Genomic DNA, 23,176 nt, shown 5'->3' with positions numbered 1-23,176 from the left:
GATTTGTTTATCAAAGCAAATGAACTTAGAAGAATAGTTAAAGAAAAGGAAATAGACACAAATAAATTAGATGTTAAAATAGCTGAAAAGATTTCAGATTTAAAAAAAGCACAAATGTTTTGTATCTTTTATTGTACAGTTTATTATTCTAGTATCTTTCAAAAAACCAAGGAAATAAATTGTATGTTTACAAATCAGTTATTTTAATCTGCAAAATATTCTTACATTGTGATTATAATAGTAGTTGACTGTGTTTAAATAAATATTGAATAAGTTAATAATAATCATGTAAATCTCTAAAATATCTGCGACTGTTATTAGTGTAAAATACACTTATAACATGTTTTTAAAGAAATTATGTTCCTAATTTAATGTCATCTACTTCATAACTTGTAGGGAGTTAGTTTAATTTTCAAAATTCTTTTATGGTAAGTATTAAAGTGAATTTAATAATAGTGCATAATACACACTTCTGTTAGTTTCTTAAAGCGAAATTACAAGCATGAAGTCAGTTGTATGGATAATTGCTTTATTCTATTTCTTTTTTTGTTTGCTGATAGGTCCTTAATTTTTTCTTTGATGGTCCTTAAAAGTCCTTAATTTTCATGTACGGAAATGTGTACCCACCCTGGAAAAATGCAGTTGAAAGAGCCATTGAAATATGGGATGACTTGCTACTGTACATTAAAGAAGTTGAAATGGAAAAGTTTAAAAAAAATTTCATCGAAATCCTTCTCAAATATTTTGGAGGCAACTAAAGATGAAACATTTCTTAAAAATGAAATTTTTTTCTCTCTCTGTCGAAAATATTATTGCCTTTCTTTGAATATTATCAAAGTGATAAACCACTTATTCCCTTTTTTGCTGAAGATATCTTAAAACTTGTAAATGATTGCCTTCAGCACTTTAAAATTTTGAAACTAGAATATTCAAAAATGCCGCAAGAAGGACATTTCACAAGCTGAAAGTTTTGCATTGAAACAAGAAGGTCAACAATGTGTCTTAACAATAGTACAACACTTAATGTCTAAATGTCCAATAAATTATTCTCTTAATCGAAATGCATCTTGTATAGACCCGCGATTGATGGTTATAAAAGTCCAGAAAAAGCCCAGAAGAAAATGAAAATAGTTCTACCGGTATTAATGCAAAATAAACTTGTTTTACAAGATGATTGGGATGAAATTCTGCTGCAGTTTAAAGAGTTTCCAGACAAATTCCTATTCGTTTTTTTTTTTTTTTTTTTGTTTGCTGATAGGTCCTTAATTTTTTATTTGATGGTCCTTAAAAGTCCTTAATTTTCATGTAACGAAATGTGTACGAACCCTGGAAAAATGTCTTCATTTTTTTTAAACTCTAAACTACGTACAAGTCATATTTCTTATTACGAGTGTCTGATTCAGAATCTCTTAAGAATTCCGCAATGAAGGATTAAAAATTTTTTTTCTTTCATATTAACATTATACTGCAAATCCTCAGCTAGATGGGAAAACCAGCAAACTTATTTAAATCCATTGAAGGCACTAGGGCTGGAAGAGTGGCAGGGGCCGAGTCCCCTTGGCAGTATAGATGTCATTAATGTTAAGAATATGATTATGGTTAGTTTATTTTCCTATGAAATATATATAGTTACTGAAAGTTGGGAAAATTTAGGAAGTAGCATTTTGTTTATTTCGTTCTCTGATATGTGGTACTTCCATACTTCCTTACTTTGTTAATGATATGGGAAATGTTTAAAATGTTATATTTTGAAATTTATAATCTTTCAGATTTATAAATGGCTAATTAAAAATTTTTGTTCCAGCACCGGCCAATTACACGGTCGATGACGAAAGGTCGGGCAGGCATCTCATTTCTGGTAAGACAAATGAAATTTATGTTTTTCATATTTTTCAATTTTTAATGAAGGAATTTTGAGTTTTTACATATTTTTCTGTTGCCGCAAAGTGAGAACTGAATTAAATGAATGAAAAATATGTCTCAAATTTGAGGAATTAAGTATAAATTCAAATGCATTAAAAATGTGTATAAATGCTCCATACAAGAATGTCATATTGTGTTCACATCAAGATTTTTTATTAATAAGGAATGCATAATTTTCCTAAACACAAATATACAATAGCCAAAGAAATGTATAAAATGTTATATTTTGAAATTTATAATCTTTCGGATTTAAAAATGGCAAAACATGAATACTTGCATCATTTAAAACACTTTTTTAAGTGGAAGACAGACAAACAATCGTGCAAATAAAGGCCAGGAAAAGGAAATTGGCTGGATTTTCAATATAACTGGACTTTTGATGCAATTTGCACATGTGTGTCTTCAATTTTGACTGAATTTTTGAAACAGTCTTGAATTGTATGCAGGTCGGCTTATATTTGGAAATGTCTGGTACTCTCTTAAATGATTTCTGCTGTTCCTTTAAGTATTGTTTTCTTGCTTTTATTTCAGTGTTGCAATAGCAATTATATTTTCTCATTTATTTTTATCTAGTAAATGTTTCAAATATCATATAATCTGTGTTTCATTATTTCATTTCTTGTAGTATTGTCATGGAATTGTATTGTTGAAATGTGCCTGATCTTAAAGTTTTCCTTCAAAAAAAAAAAAACGTTCTTAATTCTTAATAACATTAAAAGAACATAAAAGCAGTGTCTTTAGTGCAGTAATCCACCTAAATCCATGATTTTATGCCAATATTTTGGTAGTTTTTCAAAACCTTTGGCCCAGAAACTTGGTGGCTGTGAGTCTAAAAACATATCAACTTCATTTTGACCACCTGCGTGGAATGGAAAGCAGCACCAGCAAGATGTAGCTGCAGTTGTAAAATGTCTGGGAAAGCTCGAAAATTCACATCCAGCAAAACATAACTTTGATAAGTTATATTAGTTTTTACTTGATTTCAATATCTCATAAAAGCTCTCATATGTATTGTATAGAAAGTTGAGTATGTATAGTATTGTATGAAATTGTATCTCTCATATGTATAGTATTGAAAGCTTTCTAAGTATGTCTGTTGCTTTTACAGGGGGCGGCATCTCCTCCACCTCCACCACCCCTACCATCTGCTCCTAGGCCGTCACCTCCACGATCTGCTCCTAGTCCACCACCTCCATCTCCTCCACCACCTAAGGTAAGTTTTATGCATCTTCATATATATTATAAGGAGTATGATTAAGTATCTGTAAATTAAGATTTTGAATGTTTTTAATTCATAATTTAACTAAAGTTCTTGAGATTTGATATCAGTAGAGATTTTTTATCAGTAGTCAGCTTAGTGTAGGAGCTTTTAGAAGACGTCTGTGCTTAGTTTTAATTTCCCATCTGAAGTCAAGTCTCATTTATTGGGAGTATTGTTTTGTTAGGTTAATGTTTAAATAACATAAAGTATAGTAACTTTTTTTATAGTTATTGCAAGGAATCATTCGTTTTATAGAGATAATGAGTCATTCGTGGAAATGACTTTCTCGTACTCTACAGCTGTAATATCTAAAGATTAGAAAGATTAAACACGAAAGACACGGATGATATTTTTCTTGATTATTTACTGCTTATAGAAAGATCTGTAGGTCTTTTGTTGTAATATCATAGTGAAGCATTATTGCTACACTGATCTCATGGATATTTATCTGGTACCTCTTTAACACAATATATTTCAATTTTAAGCATTTCAATTTTAAGCATTTTTGAAATCGAGATGTGTTTCCTATTTGAATGCTTCATAGTAATATAGAATGAGTATCAAAAACAGTATCAAAGTAATGTCCCATCCATCAGACTCCAGTTTTCATTCCCCTTTCAAAATCCGACATACGCAGTTCAAGAAAAATGCACACAGATTTGTTTGAAAAAGCTTAGAAATTTACATCCAACAACTCGTAGTTTTTTATAATTTATATTAATTCTACTTGATGTCCGTACCTCCTAAAAACTGGCATACAGTTATCTCAAGATTTTTCATACCTGATTTTGAATGTAAGAAATATTTGTAATATGTGCACTAACTATTAAAAGCTCCTAAATGCATTTGTTTCTCTTACAGGAGATGATGACTTCCAGGCGGCGGCTCCCAACTCGGGTCAAACCGCCCGTAAGTTTTATTGATTTAACATAGTTATTTAGTTTCAGTAGTTTTAGTAGACATCAGTACTTAGCTGTAATTTTCTAAAAGTTAGTTAAGTCTCATTTGTTTGGAGTGTGGAGATATTGATTTTTGTTACTCGCCAAGATTTTTGTTACTCGCAAACTGCATGCCCAAATTTCTAGCTGTAACTGTAGCGGATATTTTCAAGATGCGTGAAAAACACTTAACGCTCTGTCGCTGCCGTGCTTGGTCCGATTTATTCTCCGACTCAAATATCTTCAGTGTTGATTTAATGAGTAGTTATGAAGAGTAATTGTTGTGATTAAAGGTTTATTATTTAAAATTGATCATCTGTATGTGTTTATTCAGTGGTTCTCAACCTTTTCACCAACGTGTACCATCCAAACAAAAACTGAAAAACTTATGTACCACCACTACATTTTACAATGATTATTTTTCAGTTTCTCAATAGAGATATTAAGAAATATATTTTGTCATTTTCACTATTGGCTGTATGTATTTAATATGCACACATAAAAATGTTAGATTAAAAATTGGTTACGATTTTAATTATCAAAATGTCCTCTAAATAGCTTTAATTTTACAATTTAGGCAGAAATTTGGCTGTGCTTAAGATATTTGAATCTCTTTATGTTTGGTCTTATTTCACTTAGTTTTTAACCATAAATTAGGATCCACTTTTGATTTTATTGTGTATCTATTTTCAAATCTAACATGGAAGAAAATCCTTGTTCACACAAATAGGTTGTGAAAATAGGGCAATAAATTTAATATCTTTATTTGAAAATGCATTTTTTTTTTGGGGGGGGTTTCAGCCAGAAGTTAACAAATGTGCTATTTTTTAAATCTTCAGTTAGAGTTTGACCACAGAAAATTTCTCTCAATTGTTTTTTTTCCAAACGAGATAAAATTTCAGATACATTTGAGCAAAATTTTCTTTTTCGTACTCCTTGGGAAAATACATGTTGAGATTATTTATTAATGAAAAACAATGAATTTTATTGTTGTACGTTAATTTTTTTTATTTCAAATTATTTTAAAATTATTTTTCTAAAAGGTGGTAAAATGTTGAAAATATTATTACATAATTCTTTAATTATTAGCTCGAGTTTTTTAACAGAACATTTATTGGTAAATAAATTAACACGTTATCCTTGCAATCCTAAATTTTATTCATTTAATTTTCCCAAAATATCAGCTAAATATGAAACATGCCAACAAGAATTCACTAAATAAATATTTTTATAATTCTAATTTTTAATCATACAGGAAAATTTTAATTTCTGATTGAAGTTTAAAGAGAAGATTTAAAACTTTGCTTCTGGATAACCACCTTACTTCAGAGTATAGCAAAAGCGTTTCATGTTCGTTGCCCATCTCTTGGCATAAAATCATAAATATTCTCCAATTTAAATTTTATTCTTCAATTCTTCATTTTTAATAAAATTAATAGTTTTCACAGCTTGATTCAAAACAATTTCCAGGTTTTCGGGGATTATTTTAGCTACCAAAGCTTCACGATGAATGAAGCAGTGAGTAAATTTAGTTTCAGGTGCGATATTTTTTATTTGAGAAATAACACCCGGATGTTTCCTGTTAAAGCCTGAGCTCCATCACTGCATACAGCAATGCAGATATTTCAAGAAATATCATTATCAGAAATAAAATTGTCAGTTACAGTACAAAGTCTTTAATCCGGACTCGTGGGGACTTCGGCAGTTCCAGATTTGGGATTTTTCCGAATTATAGATCATCAATTTAAATCTGGTAAGATGGCATGCAGATATTACACAATTAAAAATTTGAAATCATAATTTATGAAATAAAGAACAATTATGATCTAAAGGGTATCAAAACTTACAAAAAAAGCTTAATATATATTTCTTTACTTTATTAAAAATTTCTTTTAACGCACGCATGCATAAAGTATACTGTCCGCTATACATTGAACGCGCATGCATAGAGTGTTTGTAGATTTGAGGTCCGAATTATAGATCATTCCGGATTATAGACGTCCGGATTAAAGACTTTGTTCTGTACTTTGAAAATATCATTTACAGTTGCTCTGTAATGAAGACATTCTTAAAATAAATACTGTTCGGGAATTCACTTATCTTCTTCAAAACGTATTTGAACTAATAATTGAACAGAGTACGTTATATCAGTACTTTCATCCAACTGTAATGCAAAATACTTGCTGTGTTTTATTTTTTGAACAAGTGTCTCTGTTATGAATTTACTGGATCATTTGATAACGTAATATTATTAAGTTCATTAGTTTCTTTTTCGTTTAATAATGTTAAAACGATATCTTTAGCTGCTGATAATGTAAGGTTTTCTCCAATAATGTGAACCTGCCCCCATTCTTAACAATTCTAAGTTCCGAAGGTTTTTTACTTGAAATAATGAAAACTTTCATTACTTGTTTACTATTTTTGAACTCTGAAAATTTCCTCTTAAAATATTCTTTAGATTTATCCTTTAAATTAGCATGCTTAGGCTCAACTTTCATAACAGTTCACTGCATAATTTCATAACAGTTCACTGCAAACAAAAGATCAAGGCTGAGATTCCATTTTCATCTCCATTCCAAGGAAACCGAAATGATAGCTTTCATTACATTTTCCATAAACAATTTGTCATTTCTATTTGATATTCTTAGTGCTAGTAGATTGTCCTGGCTCCATTGCACGCGAATCCACACTTTTCACTTACTCAATCCTAGCCATATACACTGGTGTGCAAAAATTAAGGACGAGACGGTGTTTTCAATATAACTTTGTACAAAAACTTTCGAAATCAACACATTTAATACCGTAAGATCCCCAATACGTAAGGACATGAGTAATGTAAGCAACACTTACTAAAAGAGAAATCAGAGGGATAAAAAGAAGCTTTATTGAAAAAGTAGCATGGAGCGCAATGCGGCTGAAGGCCGAAACATCCCTGTGATGGGTGTCCAGCAAGAAACATCCGGTCTTTAATAGGGGATATGATCTCCCCTGACTGCTAGGCAGGTTTCACAGCGTTTGCCCATGCTGAGAATGAGGGTGTCAATGAGTTGTTGAGGCATTGCTGCCCATTCATCTTGCAGTGCCAATCGAAGCTCCGGAATCATTACTGGTGGTAAGGTACGAGCTGCCAAGTGTCTGCCTAGAAAATCCCATACATGCTCGATGGGATTGAGATCCGGAGATCATGCCAGCCAATCCATACGTTCAATATCCTCACTCTCTAAGAGCTGTTCGGCAGCTACTGTGCGATGACATGGTGCATTGTCGTCTATGAAAAAGGACTGCGGACCCATAGCGCCTTTAAAAAGACGCACATATGGAAGAAGAATCTCGTTACAATAACGGGTCCCGTTGACTGAACCTGCGTCGAAGATGTGAAAATCTGTACGACTACCAAGCATGATGCCTTCCCAAACGAGAACACCGCCACCTCCATACCTGTCCCTTTCAATGATGTTCGAGGGATGATTGCGGCTTCCCCGCTCTCTCCAGATGAGTATGAGATGAGAATCGCTACTCAGACAATCTGCTCTCATCTGTAAAGAGTACTTGTCCCCATTCATTGTCTCTTCAATTCCGGTGTTCCCGGCACCACAGAGAACGCCTTCTCCGATGGGCAGGCATTAGAGGTACACACTGTACAGGGCATCGTGCAAACAGACCACCACTGTGCAGTCTTCTGGCCATGGTAAAACGCGATATCGGTCGTCCAGTCGCTTGAGTCGTGTGTCTAGCGATTTCTCACACTGTCTGCCGCCTGTTTCTTCTGGCCTGTAAGGCCAATATACCGGTCATCTGCGGGTGTGGTTCCTTGTGGACGACCACTACTAAAGCCCCGGATAGCTGTTCCTGTAGTTTGAAATTGTCTCCAAAGTCGTGAAACGATGCTGTGAGCAATTCCGAACTCTGCAGCCACACTTGTCACACTGCGGCCTTCCTCCAACTTCCCAATGATTCGACCTCGGGTAAAAGCATCCAGATGTCGTCTAACAGATTGATTATTCGCCATTTCTCGCTGAGGCAGCAACTCGGTGTGATTTTAACTGGTATATGGCGTGCAATCTCTTTGCCAGAAATACTGATCTTACACCGACAACATGCTTTATCGACAACATACTACTCAGACACTCCCCCATTACGTCTACCTGCATATCTGCGCATGTGCTACCATACATCACATTACTTAATCTCCTGATTGGTTTTTCTGTCCGCTCTGCCTCTTCGTTCAGCTGATATGTTAGTTTTTCGACTTCGTCCTTAATTTTTGCACACCAGTCTATTGTTTCTTAACTGCTATATGGCGTGCAATCTCTTTGCCAGAAATACTGATCTTACACCGACAACATGCTTTATACTACTCAGACACTCTCCCATTACGTCTACCTGCATATCTGCGCATGTGCTACCGTACATCACATTACTTAATCTCCTGATTGGTTTTTCTGTCCGCTCTGCCTCTTCGTTCAGCTGATATGTTAGTTTTTCGACTTCGTCCTTAATTTTTGCACACCAGTCTATTGTTTCTTAACTGCTATATGGCGTGCAATCTCTTTGCCAGAAATACTGATCTTACACCGACAACATGCTTTATACTACTCAGACACTCCCCCATTACGTCTACCTGCATATCTGCGCATGTGCTACTGTACATCACATTACTTAATCTCCTGATTGGTTTTTCTGTCTGCTCTGCCTCTTCGTTCAGCTGATATGTTAGTTTTTCGACTTCGTCCTTAATTTTTGCACACCAGTCTATTGTTTCTGACTGATTCTGATTCTGTTCTGTACGCAAATTCAATATGATTTGCACGTTTCGAATCAACCATTTGGGAAATATTTTTATTTAATTCTAAACTATGTATAAGTCATATTTCTTTTTATTAGTGTCTGATTCAAAATATTTTAGGAATTCCCCAAAGAATGATTTTTTAAAATTCTATTCATATTAACGTTATACTGCAAATCATCAGCTAGATGGAAAAACCAGCAAGAGTGCTTATTTAAATCAATTGAAGGTGGTAGGGCTGGAAGAGTGGCAGGGGCTGAGTCCCCTTGGTAGTAGTGATGTCATTAATGTTAAGAATACGATTATTGTTAGTTGATTTTCCTATGAAATATTTATGGTTACTGAAAGTTACGAAAATTTTCGAAGCACCATTTCATTCAGTGGGTATCAGTGGTCAGTCTCATATGTGACACTTTGTTAATAATGATATGGGCTGCTTTGGACTTTTTGTACTTAAATTTTGCTAGGAAGAAAATGTAAATGAATGTAATGCAAAGAAATGAATGAAATGTTAGATTTTGTAATTTATAATCTCTTAAATGTAAAAATACCAAAATAAAAGTATTTGGGTCAATTAAAACATTTTTGTAACTGGAAGTATGTATATCTGTGATAAACAGACAAACAGTTGTGCAGGTAAAGGCCGGGGAAGGAATTTTGCTGGATTTGTGTTATAAAAAAGGCTGACAGAACATATCAAAAACGCTGAGATACATGACCATTATCTACGGAATCACATCCAAAATGAACACCTCCATCTGATGGGCGAAGTGGTTCTCGAGAAAATAATTGCAGATGCTCAGACTGGCAAATATTGGTCCATCATGCTAGATTGGACTCCTGATGCAAGTCTTCAGGAGCAAATGTCTATGATAATACAAATTGTCAATGTTTATGTGACAACAGTTGAGATTTGTGAGCATTTTGTTGTCGTAGCACAGGTTTGAGTTTGACAAAAGAATGCTTAAAAAAGCTTGATAAATGATATTTTCAAATACAAAACTGCAGAAGGCAAGGATATGATAATGGATCCAGTATGTAGGGACGGAACAGTGGTGTACAAAAACTCATACTCGAGCTAAATCCAAAAGCATTTTACATTCCATGTGGTTATAACAGCTTAGTGCACAGCGATATGGCAAATTGTTTGACTGCGGCTGTCGACCAGGGATTTTTCATCAGATTTACTTGGTGTTTGCTGGGATATGCTCAAGTGATATGTGAAATTGTTTACAGTGAAGCCAATCTCAGAAACACGTTGTAAATGTCGAATAGATTCCGTTAAAGCTGTGAGGTTTCAGCTAGGATCAGTTTATGGTGCATTGATTGAGGTCTCCGAGAGTGCAAATGATAGAAAGGCAAGAACGGAGGTTGCCGGTTTGGCAAATCAAATTAAATGCTACCCTTTCTATGCCATCGAAACGATTGGCACTTTGAATTACTAGAGAGATGTCCTGCATTCAAAAAACTTTCTCCAGTCTTATTTATTGTATATTGCCAAATTTTTGTGGCATTAAATCAATTCATACATTGTTCTTTATGCTTGTATCTATGTTTTTAATGTGCTAGTGTTAAATTTTTTAATGTTCCTGAATGCAACGTTTTGATTGAATTTCATGTTAAAATATTTTATTTCTAATTTAAACATTTTATTACAGCGCCGGCCGTGGACTAGGATCATGACTCAGTACCAGCCGGTGACTAGGTCACAGGCTAAAGAGAAGGGGGGCCCAAGGCCTTATTTTTAAGACCTCTCTCTCTGAGGTAAGCTTCATTTAATTTATGCATTTTATTTTATGCAATTTTTTCATTATTGCTAACCTGTTGTAATAAATAGTGAATAATTAGGTACATTTGTGACTATTTATTTCTATTTGTATATTATGTTGTGAAGCTAAAAAAATTAGAAAGAATGCAAACAAGTAAAACTAATAATGAAGGATGTCACTCACTTCTGACCTTCATTTAAGTTTTGATATGGTAATCTATATGCAGGCCCGGATCGAATAGGGTGCGGGGCCCGATTGGATTTTTTTTTTTTTTTTTTCCCGGAGACCTCTCTCTGAAATTAAATATTTAAATAAAATTCAAATTCAGTATATATATATGAATATATCAAATGTCATGGATCATCAGACATGTAAACTTCTACATAAATTAAAAAATAAAAATGTTCAAAATACAAAAACATTTATTGAATATAAATTTACATCACCGGATATGAATGCATGAATTTACATATTTCTAAGTTTTTGTTCTGTAAATTCTAAAATAGTTTAAAAATCTAATTACCTTGCATCTTCACTTTCAATCGACATAATTGCTAAACTATTTAATCTATCCTGATTCATTGTCGCTCTCAGATAGTTTTTTTGTTCTGAAAAATGATCCCTCTCCAGAAGCTCGGAGAGCAATAAACAAGATTAGAAATGCCAGTGGTCTATCATTATCTGATAAAACTTTGAACATTTTAAACGGATTTTCAAAAAATTCTGAAGGAAAAATAGGTTTCAAAGCTTCCAGTTCTTCAACTAACATTTTCCCATCTATATCAGCTTCTTTCACTTTTGGTACATCATTTTCTGTTAACTTAGAATCTGTTAGAGAAATTTTTAATTCAGCTGCATGTTTTTGAAGTACTTCTTTTTTCATATTTTGAAGTTTTCACAAAAACTCAAAAGATTCATTATGATTTTTTAATTGTTCAAAATGATCTTTTAGTGATTCTGTTATAACTAAATCTCTTATTTTTTTAATAATAATCTCAGGCCAAGACGCAGGATCATCAGTTATGTTCTGTGATTCCATTTTCATTCCAATATTTGCTTCTTCCTGTTCCGGCTCCATTATGTGCAATTATGTTTCTTCTTCATTCTTTAATTGTTCTTAATCTTCTTCATTTTTATCATGAAATTCTTCATTTTTGTCATTTTCCTCTTCATTTTTATCAGTACTTTCTTCTTCAACTTTGTCATTAGTTTCTCCTTCTCCTTTGTCATCATTATCTATTAAAAAAAATTTGTTTAAAGCTCCTCTGAGTTTTTCACTTTCCGTTTTCCTTTTTGCACTTAATTTCCTTTTTAGACTATCAGTTTTAAATTTTCTTCTTACATCTCTTTCTCGTTTTAGTGGATTCGACATCTAATGATAAAATGATAGATTAGGTATCCATTTTTTATCAAATACTATACTTAAATTTTTAATTAAAAAAAACACTTGTTTTGTCAATAAAATTATGTAATACAATTAGTACTTACCTTATTCAACAATTAGTAATTGTAGTCAGAAAATACGACTCTAATAATTATAACGATTAGAAGAATAGCGAACTACAAATGCAAGAAACAATTGACGTTTGATACTATACCAATGGCTGGTATGTTTGTGCAAATAATTGCTTGTGCATATATACGTGCATAGTAGTTAATGTACGTAAAGTTGTTCGCGTACGTAGTGCAAAATCTCTCTAATATAGGACTATCTTGATTAAATTCAATACATTTGACATGAACTTTTACGGGTATGAGTTTTCTATATTATAAAGCATATATTATATAATAATAAACACATTAATAAATCTCATCCAGCAATGCGAACTTAAAATAAATATATTTTTAATTATTTGAATAATTCATAATTTAGCCATTATTGTCAAAAGCAATTTGCTTTAAATTTCAAAATTTTTTTTGTTTATTTTGATGGTAACCCCCTTTCAAATGCGGGGCCCAATCGCCTTTTATCTGGCCCTGTCTATATGGAGCTGCCATAAGGCAATAAGAGCTATTTTTCTAATAGTTCAATTTTAAGTCTTCTTGAGCTTAGTTAGAGGGGGACTATAATAAAAGCAGTGCATCTAACTCATCATAAAGATTTTTAATGGGGATTCAAGTTAGGTGAATTGGATGGCCACTTCCTGTGAGCAGTGTTTTGATGTTTGATGTACTTATTCAGAAATTTTAGTTTATGCGGACATTCATAATTATCCATAAGAATAAATATTGGAAAACCTGCTATAACTTGCAGTGAGATAGCTCAATTGATGAGCCTGATCATCAACACCTTCTATTCCAAAAAAGAAATCTTTCTTCGAGAAATGATTTCAAACTCATCGGATATAAGTAATTCTGATGGATATTTGACATGTTGTAACATGTTAAGATTGCAAACTAAATGAGGTTGTATACGAAGTGAAGAAGTACCATTATGGCCGTGGGACCATAATTTGATTTCGTTGCAAAAATGTGTATTGGTCATAGATTATTTCAGTTTTACCGAGGGCCTCAATAATTTTGTTAGCATGACTGCAGCTACAGTAATATAGTATGTCTTAACTAGCAAGTTTAAAATTAGTTCATTGGAAGATATGAATAAATATAATGTGATTAAAAATTAGCATCTTAATTAAAGATATAAATTTTTTTCTTTAGGCATTTGACAAAATTGGGGGTATGTACGACGAAAGCAGATCTCGTAAACAACTTGGGGACAATTGGAAAGTCTAGTGCCAAAGCATTTATGGAAGCAGTGCAGGCTGGTGCGGGATCTGGTAAACAACTTGGGAAGAATGGCAAAGTCTAGTGCCAAAGCATTTATGGAAGCAGTGCAGGCTGGTGCTGATATCTCTATGATTGGACAGTTTGGTGTAGGTTTCTGCTCAGCTTATTTAGTTGCAGACAAACTAACTGGAACATCAAAACATAACGATGATGAGCAGTATACTTAAGAATCATCAGATGGTGGATTCTTCATGGCTCAACCTGATCATGGTAAGTTATTTAGTGGAATATGGCAGTATTAATTTTACTATATTAAGAATAGCTGAAATTTCTTTGGTAGTAAGTTAATGGAATATTAATGTTCAGATAAATATACAATTTAAGGATATCATTGTAGTTGTAAAAATTGATGACTTTAGATGAATGTGATGAATCCATGGCCAAGAAGCTATTAGATACACAAATCTAGGATTTCTGTTTTTCAGCACATCTGATTCATTACTACAGGTTGACACAATAGTGATAATGAGTGCAAACTGTCACATTAGTGATGATCAGTTAAGTTACATTAAAAGTTTTATAACTGCCCCTTTGGCCATAATATATAGTTATTGTGAATTAAAATTTCTTGATGATATTAAAAGTAAATAGATGAATGAATGAAGTGATCCTTTTTAACACATAAGCCACACGATGCATTAGTTTGTCTGAAATTTTTTTTGAAATAATCATACTACAGTATGTAAATATTTATAATGCTTTATTTGAAAACATCAAATTCAAAATTCTATGCGTACATCAAATGACTTCCTCGTACAGAATATTAAATTATATGCATTTTCCCCTGCTAACTTATTGAATTTATTGAATTTAATTAAATTTACCTATTGCTCGGTACTACAACCCAGCTTCATGCATCCCTACAATGCAACCACATTCAGAGTCATGTAGTTGAGAGTAGATTAAGAGGGTAAATTTTTCACCTCTGTTACTGGTTTTATACTTTGTGAATTGCGCACTAGAAATGTGCGCTATGATCCCAATTCCTGTTCATTTGCATGTTCGATCAAGATGTTTTTGCATGCCAAATTTCGTCCTTTATTGCAAAAGTCTGAGGTTCGAATCTCGCGAACAGGCTGACTGCAAGGGCATTTTTGTGGTTTTCCCCATATGTAACGTGCGTAAATCCCTTAGAAGCTCCCCTTAGAAATACAGTTTTCCTTAGAAAGTCCTCCATGAAAGCATTCCTCTTTCCATGTAGTGCCGAAGGGCAGAACATGTAAATAATATTCCTTTGCACTGGTTATTTAAAAGTGTGTGCATTGCAACCATTTTTCCCACATGGATATTAAAGTCGCTGATGATTGATCTTTGAATCCTTCACTATGAGCAATGATCATCATGAATTTTTTTTTAAATGGAAAAGTTTCGCAGAAGGCCACTTATATTTTATGCAAATATGATTGAAAAAAGTGGTAATAAAACGGGATTATGTGTATCATACTGCTTATACTTTATTTAGGCCTTTGTTAATAGAATATTTTGACAACGTGCTAGTGAACAATAGGCAGTAGGGGTAAAATTATTTCCTAAAAGCCACATTACGCATTGGTACATATGTGTAAAAATGAAACGAAATAATGAAAATAAGTGATAAAATGCAAAAATTGTTTTTTGTATGATATTTTATCACTGGCAGATATTTAATATACGTGAATTATTATAAGTTAAATTTTGCATATATAAATAATATCTATATTTTTTCCTGGGAATAACAACTTTAGCACTGCTTTCAAACTATCTTTCCACTTTTTTTCTTGTTGATTGATCATATGTTCTAGTTAGCTGAATTAGGCATGGAATCACGAGGGACAAGTTGTGGTTTCAATAAACTGCATATCACCAATGAACAAAAGTCAAAGTGATATTTTCTGTGGAATATTTGTTATAGAGAAAGTGAGAATTTGAAAATCATTAATTTCAAAATATGCACAAATATTTTGGTAGGCCATCTAGAGCCCCTCCTCCGCCATGATCATCTGATCTTGCTTATCAATCCCTGTCATAAATTTATTACATTGAATGACAGGAAATGGTTTTCCTTTTGCCTCTTGTTTCTCATGTCTACAATATCGTTTTTGTATTCATTAGAAATATAAATTACATTTCTTTTATCTTTTCATTTGTTGATTATACACCATTAGCATACTTCATGACCGTTACCTCTATCTTCAGTTTTTCATGCCAACCACCATCTAATTATTCTCTTGTCCTGGGTAGTGTATTTCAGCCAGCCGCATTTTGAGCAAATTCACCATATTTCTAATTTTACGTAATCAATCCTCTGGGGCTTCTAAATTTTGTAGTTTCACAAAGTGCAGTGCTCCACCAATAAAAGAAAACAATTCCTGCTCATAGTGCATTCAAGTGTGTATCTCAAATATTGTATCAGTTTTCTTGTAATCTTGAATGTGGTTTATTCTTATAGTTCTCGTATGCAAAATTAATCCCACAACTACCAACATTTCATCTTTTGTGGATTCCTTCCAAGCATTTGTTTCACGGCAACAAAGTACTTTATGATTCTAGTCATGAGTACTTACTTCATCCAAAATATTTTCAGTAAGTAAATGACAAAATAATGATTTGGATTGTAACCCTAAATAGGCAGCAACAAACACTCTGATTTTGTGAAAGATTTTGTGATTTTGTTCCATTGTTGTTCGGGAATTTTCCCAAATTCGTACCATAGAAGAATCAAGCTGATGTCATGTCGACTCTTGCACAGCTTTCAACTCTTCATCTACTTCAGAATCCAAAATATCATGGGTATCTTGGGGAGAAATTAAATCATCATCGCCGTCATATCTAACATCATTCAAGTACTCATCCAAAAGTTCAGCCAACAAATTTGCTATTTCATCACCTGTTAGAGGCTTCTTGGATAGCTTTTTTTTGGGGGAGGGCATGAAGGCCCTGTAAAACTCATTAAAGATTCTTTTTTTCATTAATAATAAGGCTAAAATTTTAAACCATATGCTTTTAAAATTACTTCTAACCTATAATCCACCCAATACCAGCAGACATACTTAACATATAATGCCGACTAAAATGGAGACTTAACGTTGAGTTGCAGCTCTTTCTGCGCGAATGGACGGCTGGCTATCGAGATATCACTCGACACTCCACGCTGGCACGATTTGCTTTTTACCATCGACACCATGTCCCATGCTGGTGTGAGATCAGCAACAAAAGTGTTGAGTAGAGGTGTACCTTGTGGGAGGTATAATGTAAATGCAATTACTTAAATTTCTGGGCACTGTCGGATGCATTTTTATTAAAAATGTACAAGTAAAAGACTAATTAATGGCTAAAACTTAGTTAAAATTACATTTTTCTAATGCTTCTGCATGAATGTTAATTTTTCTTCTCATTTCCATTGAAAATTACTTTTTAAGAATTATATTGTTTCCTTATTTTGTTTTACAGCTAATTTTGCATTTTGGGTATGGTCAAATGCAGAATATGGAGTAATTTTTACTGTACTCAAGAACTGTATTCAATCTACTGTTTGTAGAACTAACTGCACTCAAATTACTGTTTGTTTGGGATCTTTATCTTGGAGGAATTTTTATTCCAGATTTTGTGCACATGCTTTCAGGTCTTTGTTCAGAAACTTTTCATATTTTCATACTGATTAATCCATAGTGTGTCTTATGAAGATTTTGAATTTGAAGGGAGCCACAGATACCAAATTATATATCCACTTTTCAGTAACAAGGCAACAGAGTTTTCTAATGGAATTATTTGTTGGGTTTTTGCTACACAGCAATACATATGCTGGATCTAAATGTATTAAATAACGAGAAATTTGGAAATATTGCATACTGCAAATATTGTTAATATTTGTTTTGGATACAGATTCTGGTTCAGTACGAAGTCTGAATAGGATCATTCCGGATTATGGGTGTCCGAATTAACGACTTTTGACAGTATACTGCATTTAGGTATGGTATAAATAAGAATATGTAGGTTAATATTAGTTCTTTACTTCCTTGTACGAAATAAAAAGGAAGTAAGTATTGTAATCGAGAAAAATTTTTGGGTATCATATTCTGTGCGTACAAACACTTTTTTTTTTTTCCAGAAACGGATTGTTAAATGTAATCCCATTTACTCTAAGCTGATACTTATGAGTAATGATTATGGCCTCAAGTTGATACTTGAAAGGGATTTTTTCGTTATGTGTAAGTACGTATATATGCATTTCGCATAACTCAAAAACGTTGAAGTTCTAGAACATTGAAATTTTGTATATGGGCCTGTTTTAACATCTAGATGTGCACCTTTCTTTTTATTGCAATCGGTAATACTACAAAACGTAAATATGTATATTTTAAATAAATTATAATTAAATGTAAAGTACATATATATATATCCTTATAATTAAATGTAAAGTACACACACACACACACACACATATATATATATATATATATATGTATATAAATATAAAATAAATGCCAAGTAAGGCAAAAATAAAAGCCTTGGTTTTTATTTTATTTATTTATCACTAAGTAAGTTACTTGGCTTTTTATTTCGCTTATATTTTATTTTTATTATTTCGTTGGTTGTAATCAGGACTTAATTTTTGAAATTAGAAGTGCTGGAGCTCTGGAAGGCTATCAGGAAAGATGAATAAATAAATAAATAAATAAAAATAAAAAATAAATAAAATAATTAACAACTAGAATATTAAATGATTATTATTATAATTCAAGAAAAATGTAAAGACAAATGAAAATTTAATTAATTCTTAAATTAATGATGAACAACTAAGTAATGAAATAAAATACCAGACATCGTCTGGTTTGGGGGCTGTTGCTGAAATTGCAATTTAAGAACCAAGCCAGGCATTAGCTAAATTTAGGCCCTTGATGAGCAAATAATGTACTGTTTACCAGAGTATAGATAGAAATTTGGTTATGTAGCCTATTCTTCTAAAATGATGTTTCGTCGCTTCGCTGCCTTCACCAACCAACTCCCTCTTTTTCGGTTTCGGATTATTTGGTTACAGCAATGCACACTAGGGCTATTGCCTAAGGGAAGGGATGCCTTCGTGGAGGACTTTTTAAAGGAAAGTGGCTGATATCGTCACCACCGGAAAAACAATACCTCGTCACTGCGATCGTGACGTCACTAGTAGCGGGTAAAGGAATAAACGGGCTCGCAGCTTCTAGGCAGCGCGAATTTTCTTCAAAAATTAGAAATTTCATTTTTTATTCCCCAAAATAAAAAATAATGTAAGTAAATAAAATTCTTCAAAAAAGTTAAGTTCAGGTGAATTTTCGCTGTATGCATGAATATTTAAAAGACTGACACATAATGGTTTCCATACATTTTCCGGCCATGTTAGCCAACAAATTCATTTTGTTTTTACTGTAAGAACGACAATATGTACATTATTTTTCCCTTGAGTGACAAGAACATCTGCTTTCAACTTTGTTTATATTAGCGCTGTAAGGAAGTTTGCTTGCTGTATGTTTAAAATCTATGGTTAAATCTAAATCAAAATATGCATATAGATGAAACAAATTCATGTCCTTAGACATAATCATAACAAGAAAAATCTGCAAGCAATAGATCATCTAATGTAAGTTTTACATTATGGTGGTGATGATATGGAAAACTCAGATATTTAATTAGCTATATTTTTTCTGACTAAAATTTAATCATTTTCTTACATGAAATATTATACAGAATAGCAAAAATATATTTTATTGATTTAATTACAACATTTTTCTTAAATATTAAAACATATTCAAAATGATGTAGTAATGAAAATTAGAAGCTGTATAAAATTTAATAAATATAAGTTTTGATGTATATTATTTACACTTAATATTTTATTGACACTGCTATATAGAATAACTAAAGTAACAAGTTTTTAGGCAGTAACGTGAAAAATAATGTTTGTGTACGGCATTTATTACTTTTGAAACCAATTAAACAAAAAACTTAATTCAGCAAAAGCTAATAAATGAAGTAGTGGTATATTATAATGCATGAGGATGCTTAAATTATTCTCTACCATATAAGTTTAAGCTACATGAGATAAACAATATTTGAAATAATAATAGAAGGTGATGTATCTTGTGTTGTTTATTTACATAGCATACCATATAAAATTAATTATATTGAATTCAGAAAGAACTAATAATTAGAATCTAATAGTGTCAAAGCATTTATAAATTATTGTCTAGCATATGAAATGTAAGTTAAATTAGGTTAGCAGTATATGAAATGTAATGGCAAGTGACATTTATGCACTTTCATTTGTCTACAGAATTTGACACAGCATATAAAATTAATTCTGTTGAAACCAATTGAGCAAAAACAAGAGAACCTAGAAAAAGCTAGTGATGGTGTAATGATATACTACAATATAGAAGCATTTATAAGTCAATTTTCAAGTTATGCAACTAGGAGAAATTATGTTAAATTTCCTTGCGTTTATGATCTTTGAAAATTTTGGGTATTTAAAATGTCCCTTGCATTTTAATTATTATCAAACTGTTTCCACATTAAATTTATAAGTTTTAACACTGGTCATAAAAGATTTGTTAACAAATCTATTAAGAATTTTGTTGTTTTTAGCATTGATAAACATTTACAGGAATTATTAGGCTTTTCATAAAATAATTTAAAAGGGCGAGTAAAATTTTGTGCATTATTCATGTGTACAGAACATAGCATATAAAACTGATTCTACTGAAAGCAGTAAAAAAAAATTGATTATTTTGAAACCAGCTGAACAGAAATTGAATGGAGAAAAAGCTAATAAATGTATTAATTATTAAAATAAGTTAAAAAAAATACACAAAATTTTAATAATATTTTATTTAATGCACTGCAGCTTCTCAGAGCAATGAATAATAAATGCACTTTATGTACATGTAATATAGAATGAATTCATAACTGATATTTGCAATAATATATACTCATTTAAAAAAAAGCCATTAACATAGAAAATGGTTTTTTAAGGAAAATTTAATTAGCATTAAGACTCACAGTTTGCAGTTTTCGCTTTTTTGTTACAGGCACGTGATCATTTTTTTTAGTACAATAATTTTTTAAAAAACAATTTGTAGATGTTCTTAAAATTATATTTAATAAAGTGTCATTGGAATGGCCATTATCACAAGTTTCATTGACTAAGAAAAAATCACATTCATCAATAATAGTAGACGATAATTCAATAACAACATTTCTTTGATTATTTTGCTTCAAAAACTTTTTTTCATTTTCTTCGCTTAATAATTTTTGTATTACGACATAATTATAAGTTACTGCAGTAACAACATCTGTTGAGGGGAAGAGTAATTCATTTCTGTCTAAATTTCGTATAAAATTATAATTTGCACTTAATTTTAGATTTTTGTCAAGGGCAATTAATTTAAAGCAGGAATTACATCTGAGAGTTTTTGCAGCCATATATGAGCAATAACCGGATATATAAGTTAAGACTGGTAACACATTTTGAATATTTTGAAAATCATTTTCAGAAATATTAATATTGAACTCTGAGCATAAGTCTAAAACATTTGAGTTATCATCTGTAACACAGTCTTCTCCAATACAGTCGATTAAAATGTTCCCATGTGCTACTGATCTCAGAGATAAAGGTTGAAAATTTTGCATTCTTAATTTTGATTCACTTTCAAAAATTTGTCTTACTGATATTAGGTACTGAGATCCAGCAAGCATGCGATATTTACTAAATCGCTCTTCTAATGCATCTGTCTGTATCTTTCCTGCAAGAAAATATTTAAATCCTAACTCATGAAAACAATACTTAGATAATTCTAATAACCCATGTGTGGTGTGAGAAACAGCTAAATGCGTTTCTTTTGTAAAGGTCCCAGTTGTGGGAGCATTAGCTTTCCAAACATCTAACCATAACAGAAATCTTTTTAAAAACTTTTCATTCAAAGAATTATTAGGCAATATTGGCATTTGCAATGGATCATTTAGCCTCTGACGTTTCAAAGGTGTTTTAACATTGACAATATTCCACCAGTTATAAATTAGTTTTATGAAACTTGCGGTACTAGCATAATTTAAAATATTATTCTCCTTGCCAATGGTAGAAAGAGCAACAATAACATAATTGTTGAAAATACTGTTAACAAGTTTGACATTTTGTCTCTCCAAGTTTGATGGGTTGATGGATTTTAAGGATAATCCATATGCATATTTTACTAAAGAATTTGACTCAATTTCATAAAGCTGTTTTAGTGATTTAAATGAGGCAGTGGATAATGGTAATTTCTCAAAATCATCAAAATCAGGATAATAAAATGCTTGTTCACAATTTTTTTGTTTCAACCAGTTATTTCTTATACTTTTAAAGATATGAACAGAATCGATGATAAAAAACAAAGAATCACTTTTATTACATGGGTGTTGATAAACAATACTTAACTGGGGTGGGGAAGAAAAAAAAGACATTGCTTTTCTGTTTATAGCATTATTATCACTGACAACACACACAACTTTAAACCCTAAACTATGTAAACCAATTATTGTTTTCTTTAAAACTGAAAAAAGGTCTTCAGCTTGGATTCTTTTAATGGGCAGTATATGTACAACTTCTTTAAATGATGATAATAAACTTTGTATCATGAATACATATGCTGTATTTGCAACACTATTACTGTTATATGCCATACCAACAACATTTCCTCCCTTATAGTCTATGTATGGTTTTATGTGTATTTCATCCAACATTAATGTAATTATAAGGTCTTCTGAATTCAAGCCATCTGCTTTTTGTTTTATGAAAGATAAGAAGTTTTCATCAGACTGCTCTTTAATGGGATTAGTATTAAATCCAGAAAATATTCTGTAAATTGTTCTTGGATGTGGCATAATGATATTGCATGAACTTCTAAAAAATTTATATGCATGGGGAGAAATGGAATATAAAATAACGAAGAAAACATACATATGTGATGAATAACGTATGCGTTTCTTTTTACAAATTAGATTGGACAGTTGTTCTGTAATGAATTCAACAGTTTGTTGTTTATCACTATCATCAGTCTTAACAGTTTTCAATAGAGTAATAGCTGTTTTTATAACATTGGAAAATAAATTTTCATTTTGTGGTTTAGAAATATTCAATACAAAGTCTAAAACTTCAAACAAGCTATTTATATTATTTATTACTTTAGGAAACACTTCGTTATCTATTATTTTTAATTCTGATTTACCGATAAAAACATGACACATTAAATTTTCTGCCACTACTACTGAAGCTTCAATAATCGGTACAGACTCAGTATCAATAATAAGAAAAACAACTTTACCGTCTTTGAAAATAACTGTCCAAGCATCAGGAACATTCTCAGACTTTATGCACGATAAAAATTCAGAAAACGAGTAAAAACTTTTTTTTCTGTTGTAAATTTCTTTACTGGTTATGCTTGCAGCAAGAGCACTCTGTATATTGTTTCTATCAATTCAAACTCTTCTATCATCAGCACTTTCTCTTGATGTTGAAGATTTACCTGATAAATATTTTGGACAGCCAGGCAGCTGTGAAGGTACAGCATCCTTTCGAAGCCTTGGACGAATTAAATTAATTTTTATTGAAGTTCCTTTTTTCTCATCAAAATGTTCGACTGTTCTTTCAATATCTGATTCGACAAAATGTTTCTCACAAACCTAAAAAGAATGAAAAATTCAGTATTGAGTATCATTGTAGATT

General features: G+C 31.8%; 1 protein-coding gene across 4 annotated transcripts in view; it reads right to left on the bottom strand.

The window, feature by feature from the left end:
• Positions 1-23,176, bottom strand: part of LOC146997904 (transmembrane emp24 domain-containing protein 2-like) — a 103,335-nt gene that overhangs the window by 64,174 nt on the left and 15,985 nt on the right. The window contains exon 2 of one of the 4 annotated variants that reach the window (XM_085812314.1): positions 10,972-12,049. The exons of the other annotated variants lie outside the window; for them this stretch is intronic. Within the exon in view, the coding sequence (XP_085668440.1) occupies positions 11,795-12,049 (255 nt within the window). The 3' untranslated portion in view covers positions 10,972-11,794. Of the gene's footprint in view, positions 1-10,971; positions 12,050-23,176 lie in introns of those variants that run through there. 4 annotated transcript variants of the gene reach the window in all.

Source organism: Stegodyphus dumicola, chromosome 3 (genome assembly GCF_044657685.1).
Source record: "Stegodyphus dumicola isolate Sdum_Otavi_A_Nest chromosome 3, ASM4465768v1".
In the NCBI taxonomy this organism is placed as follows: domain Eukaryota; kingdom Metazoa; phylum Arthropoda; class Arachnida; order Araneae; family Eresidae; genus Stegodyphus; species Stegodyphus dumicola.
The sequence above is the reverse complement of the archived record's forward strand: the minus strand, read 5'-3'. Positions and strand labels throughout refer to the sequence as shown.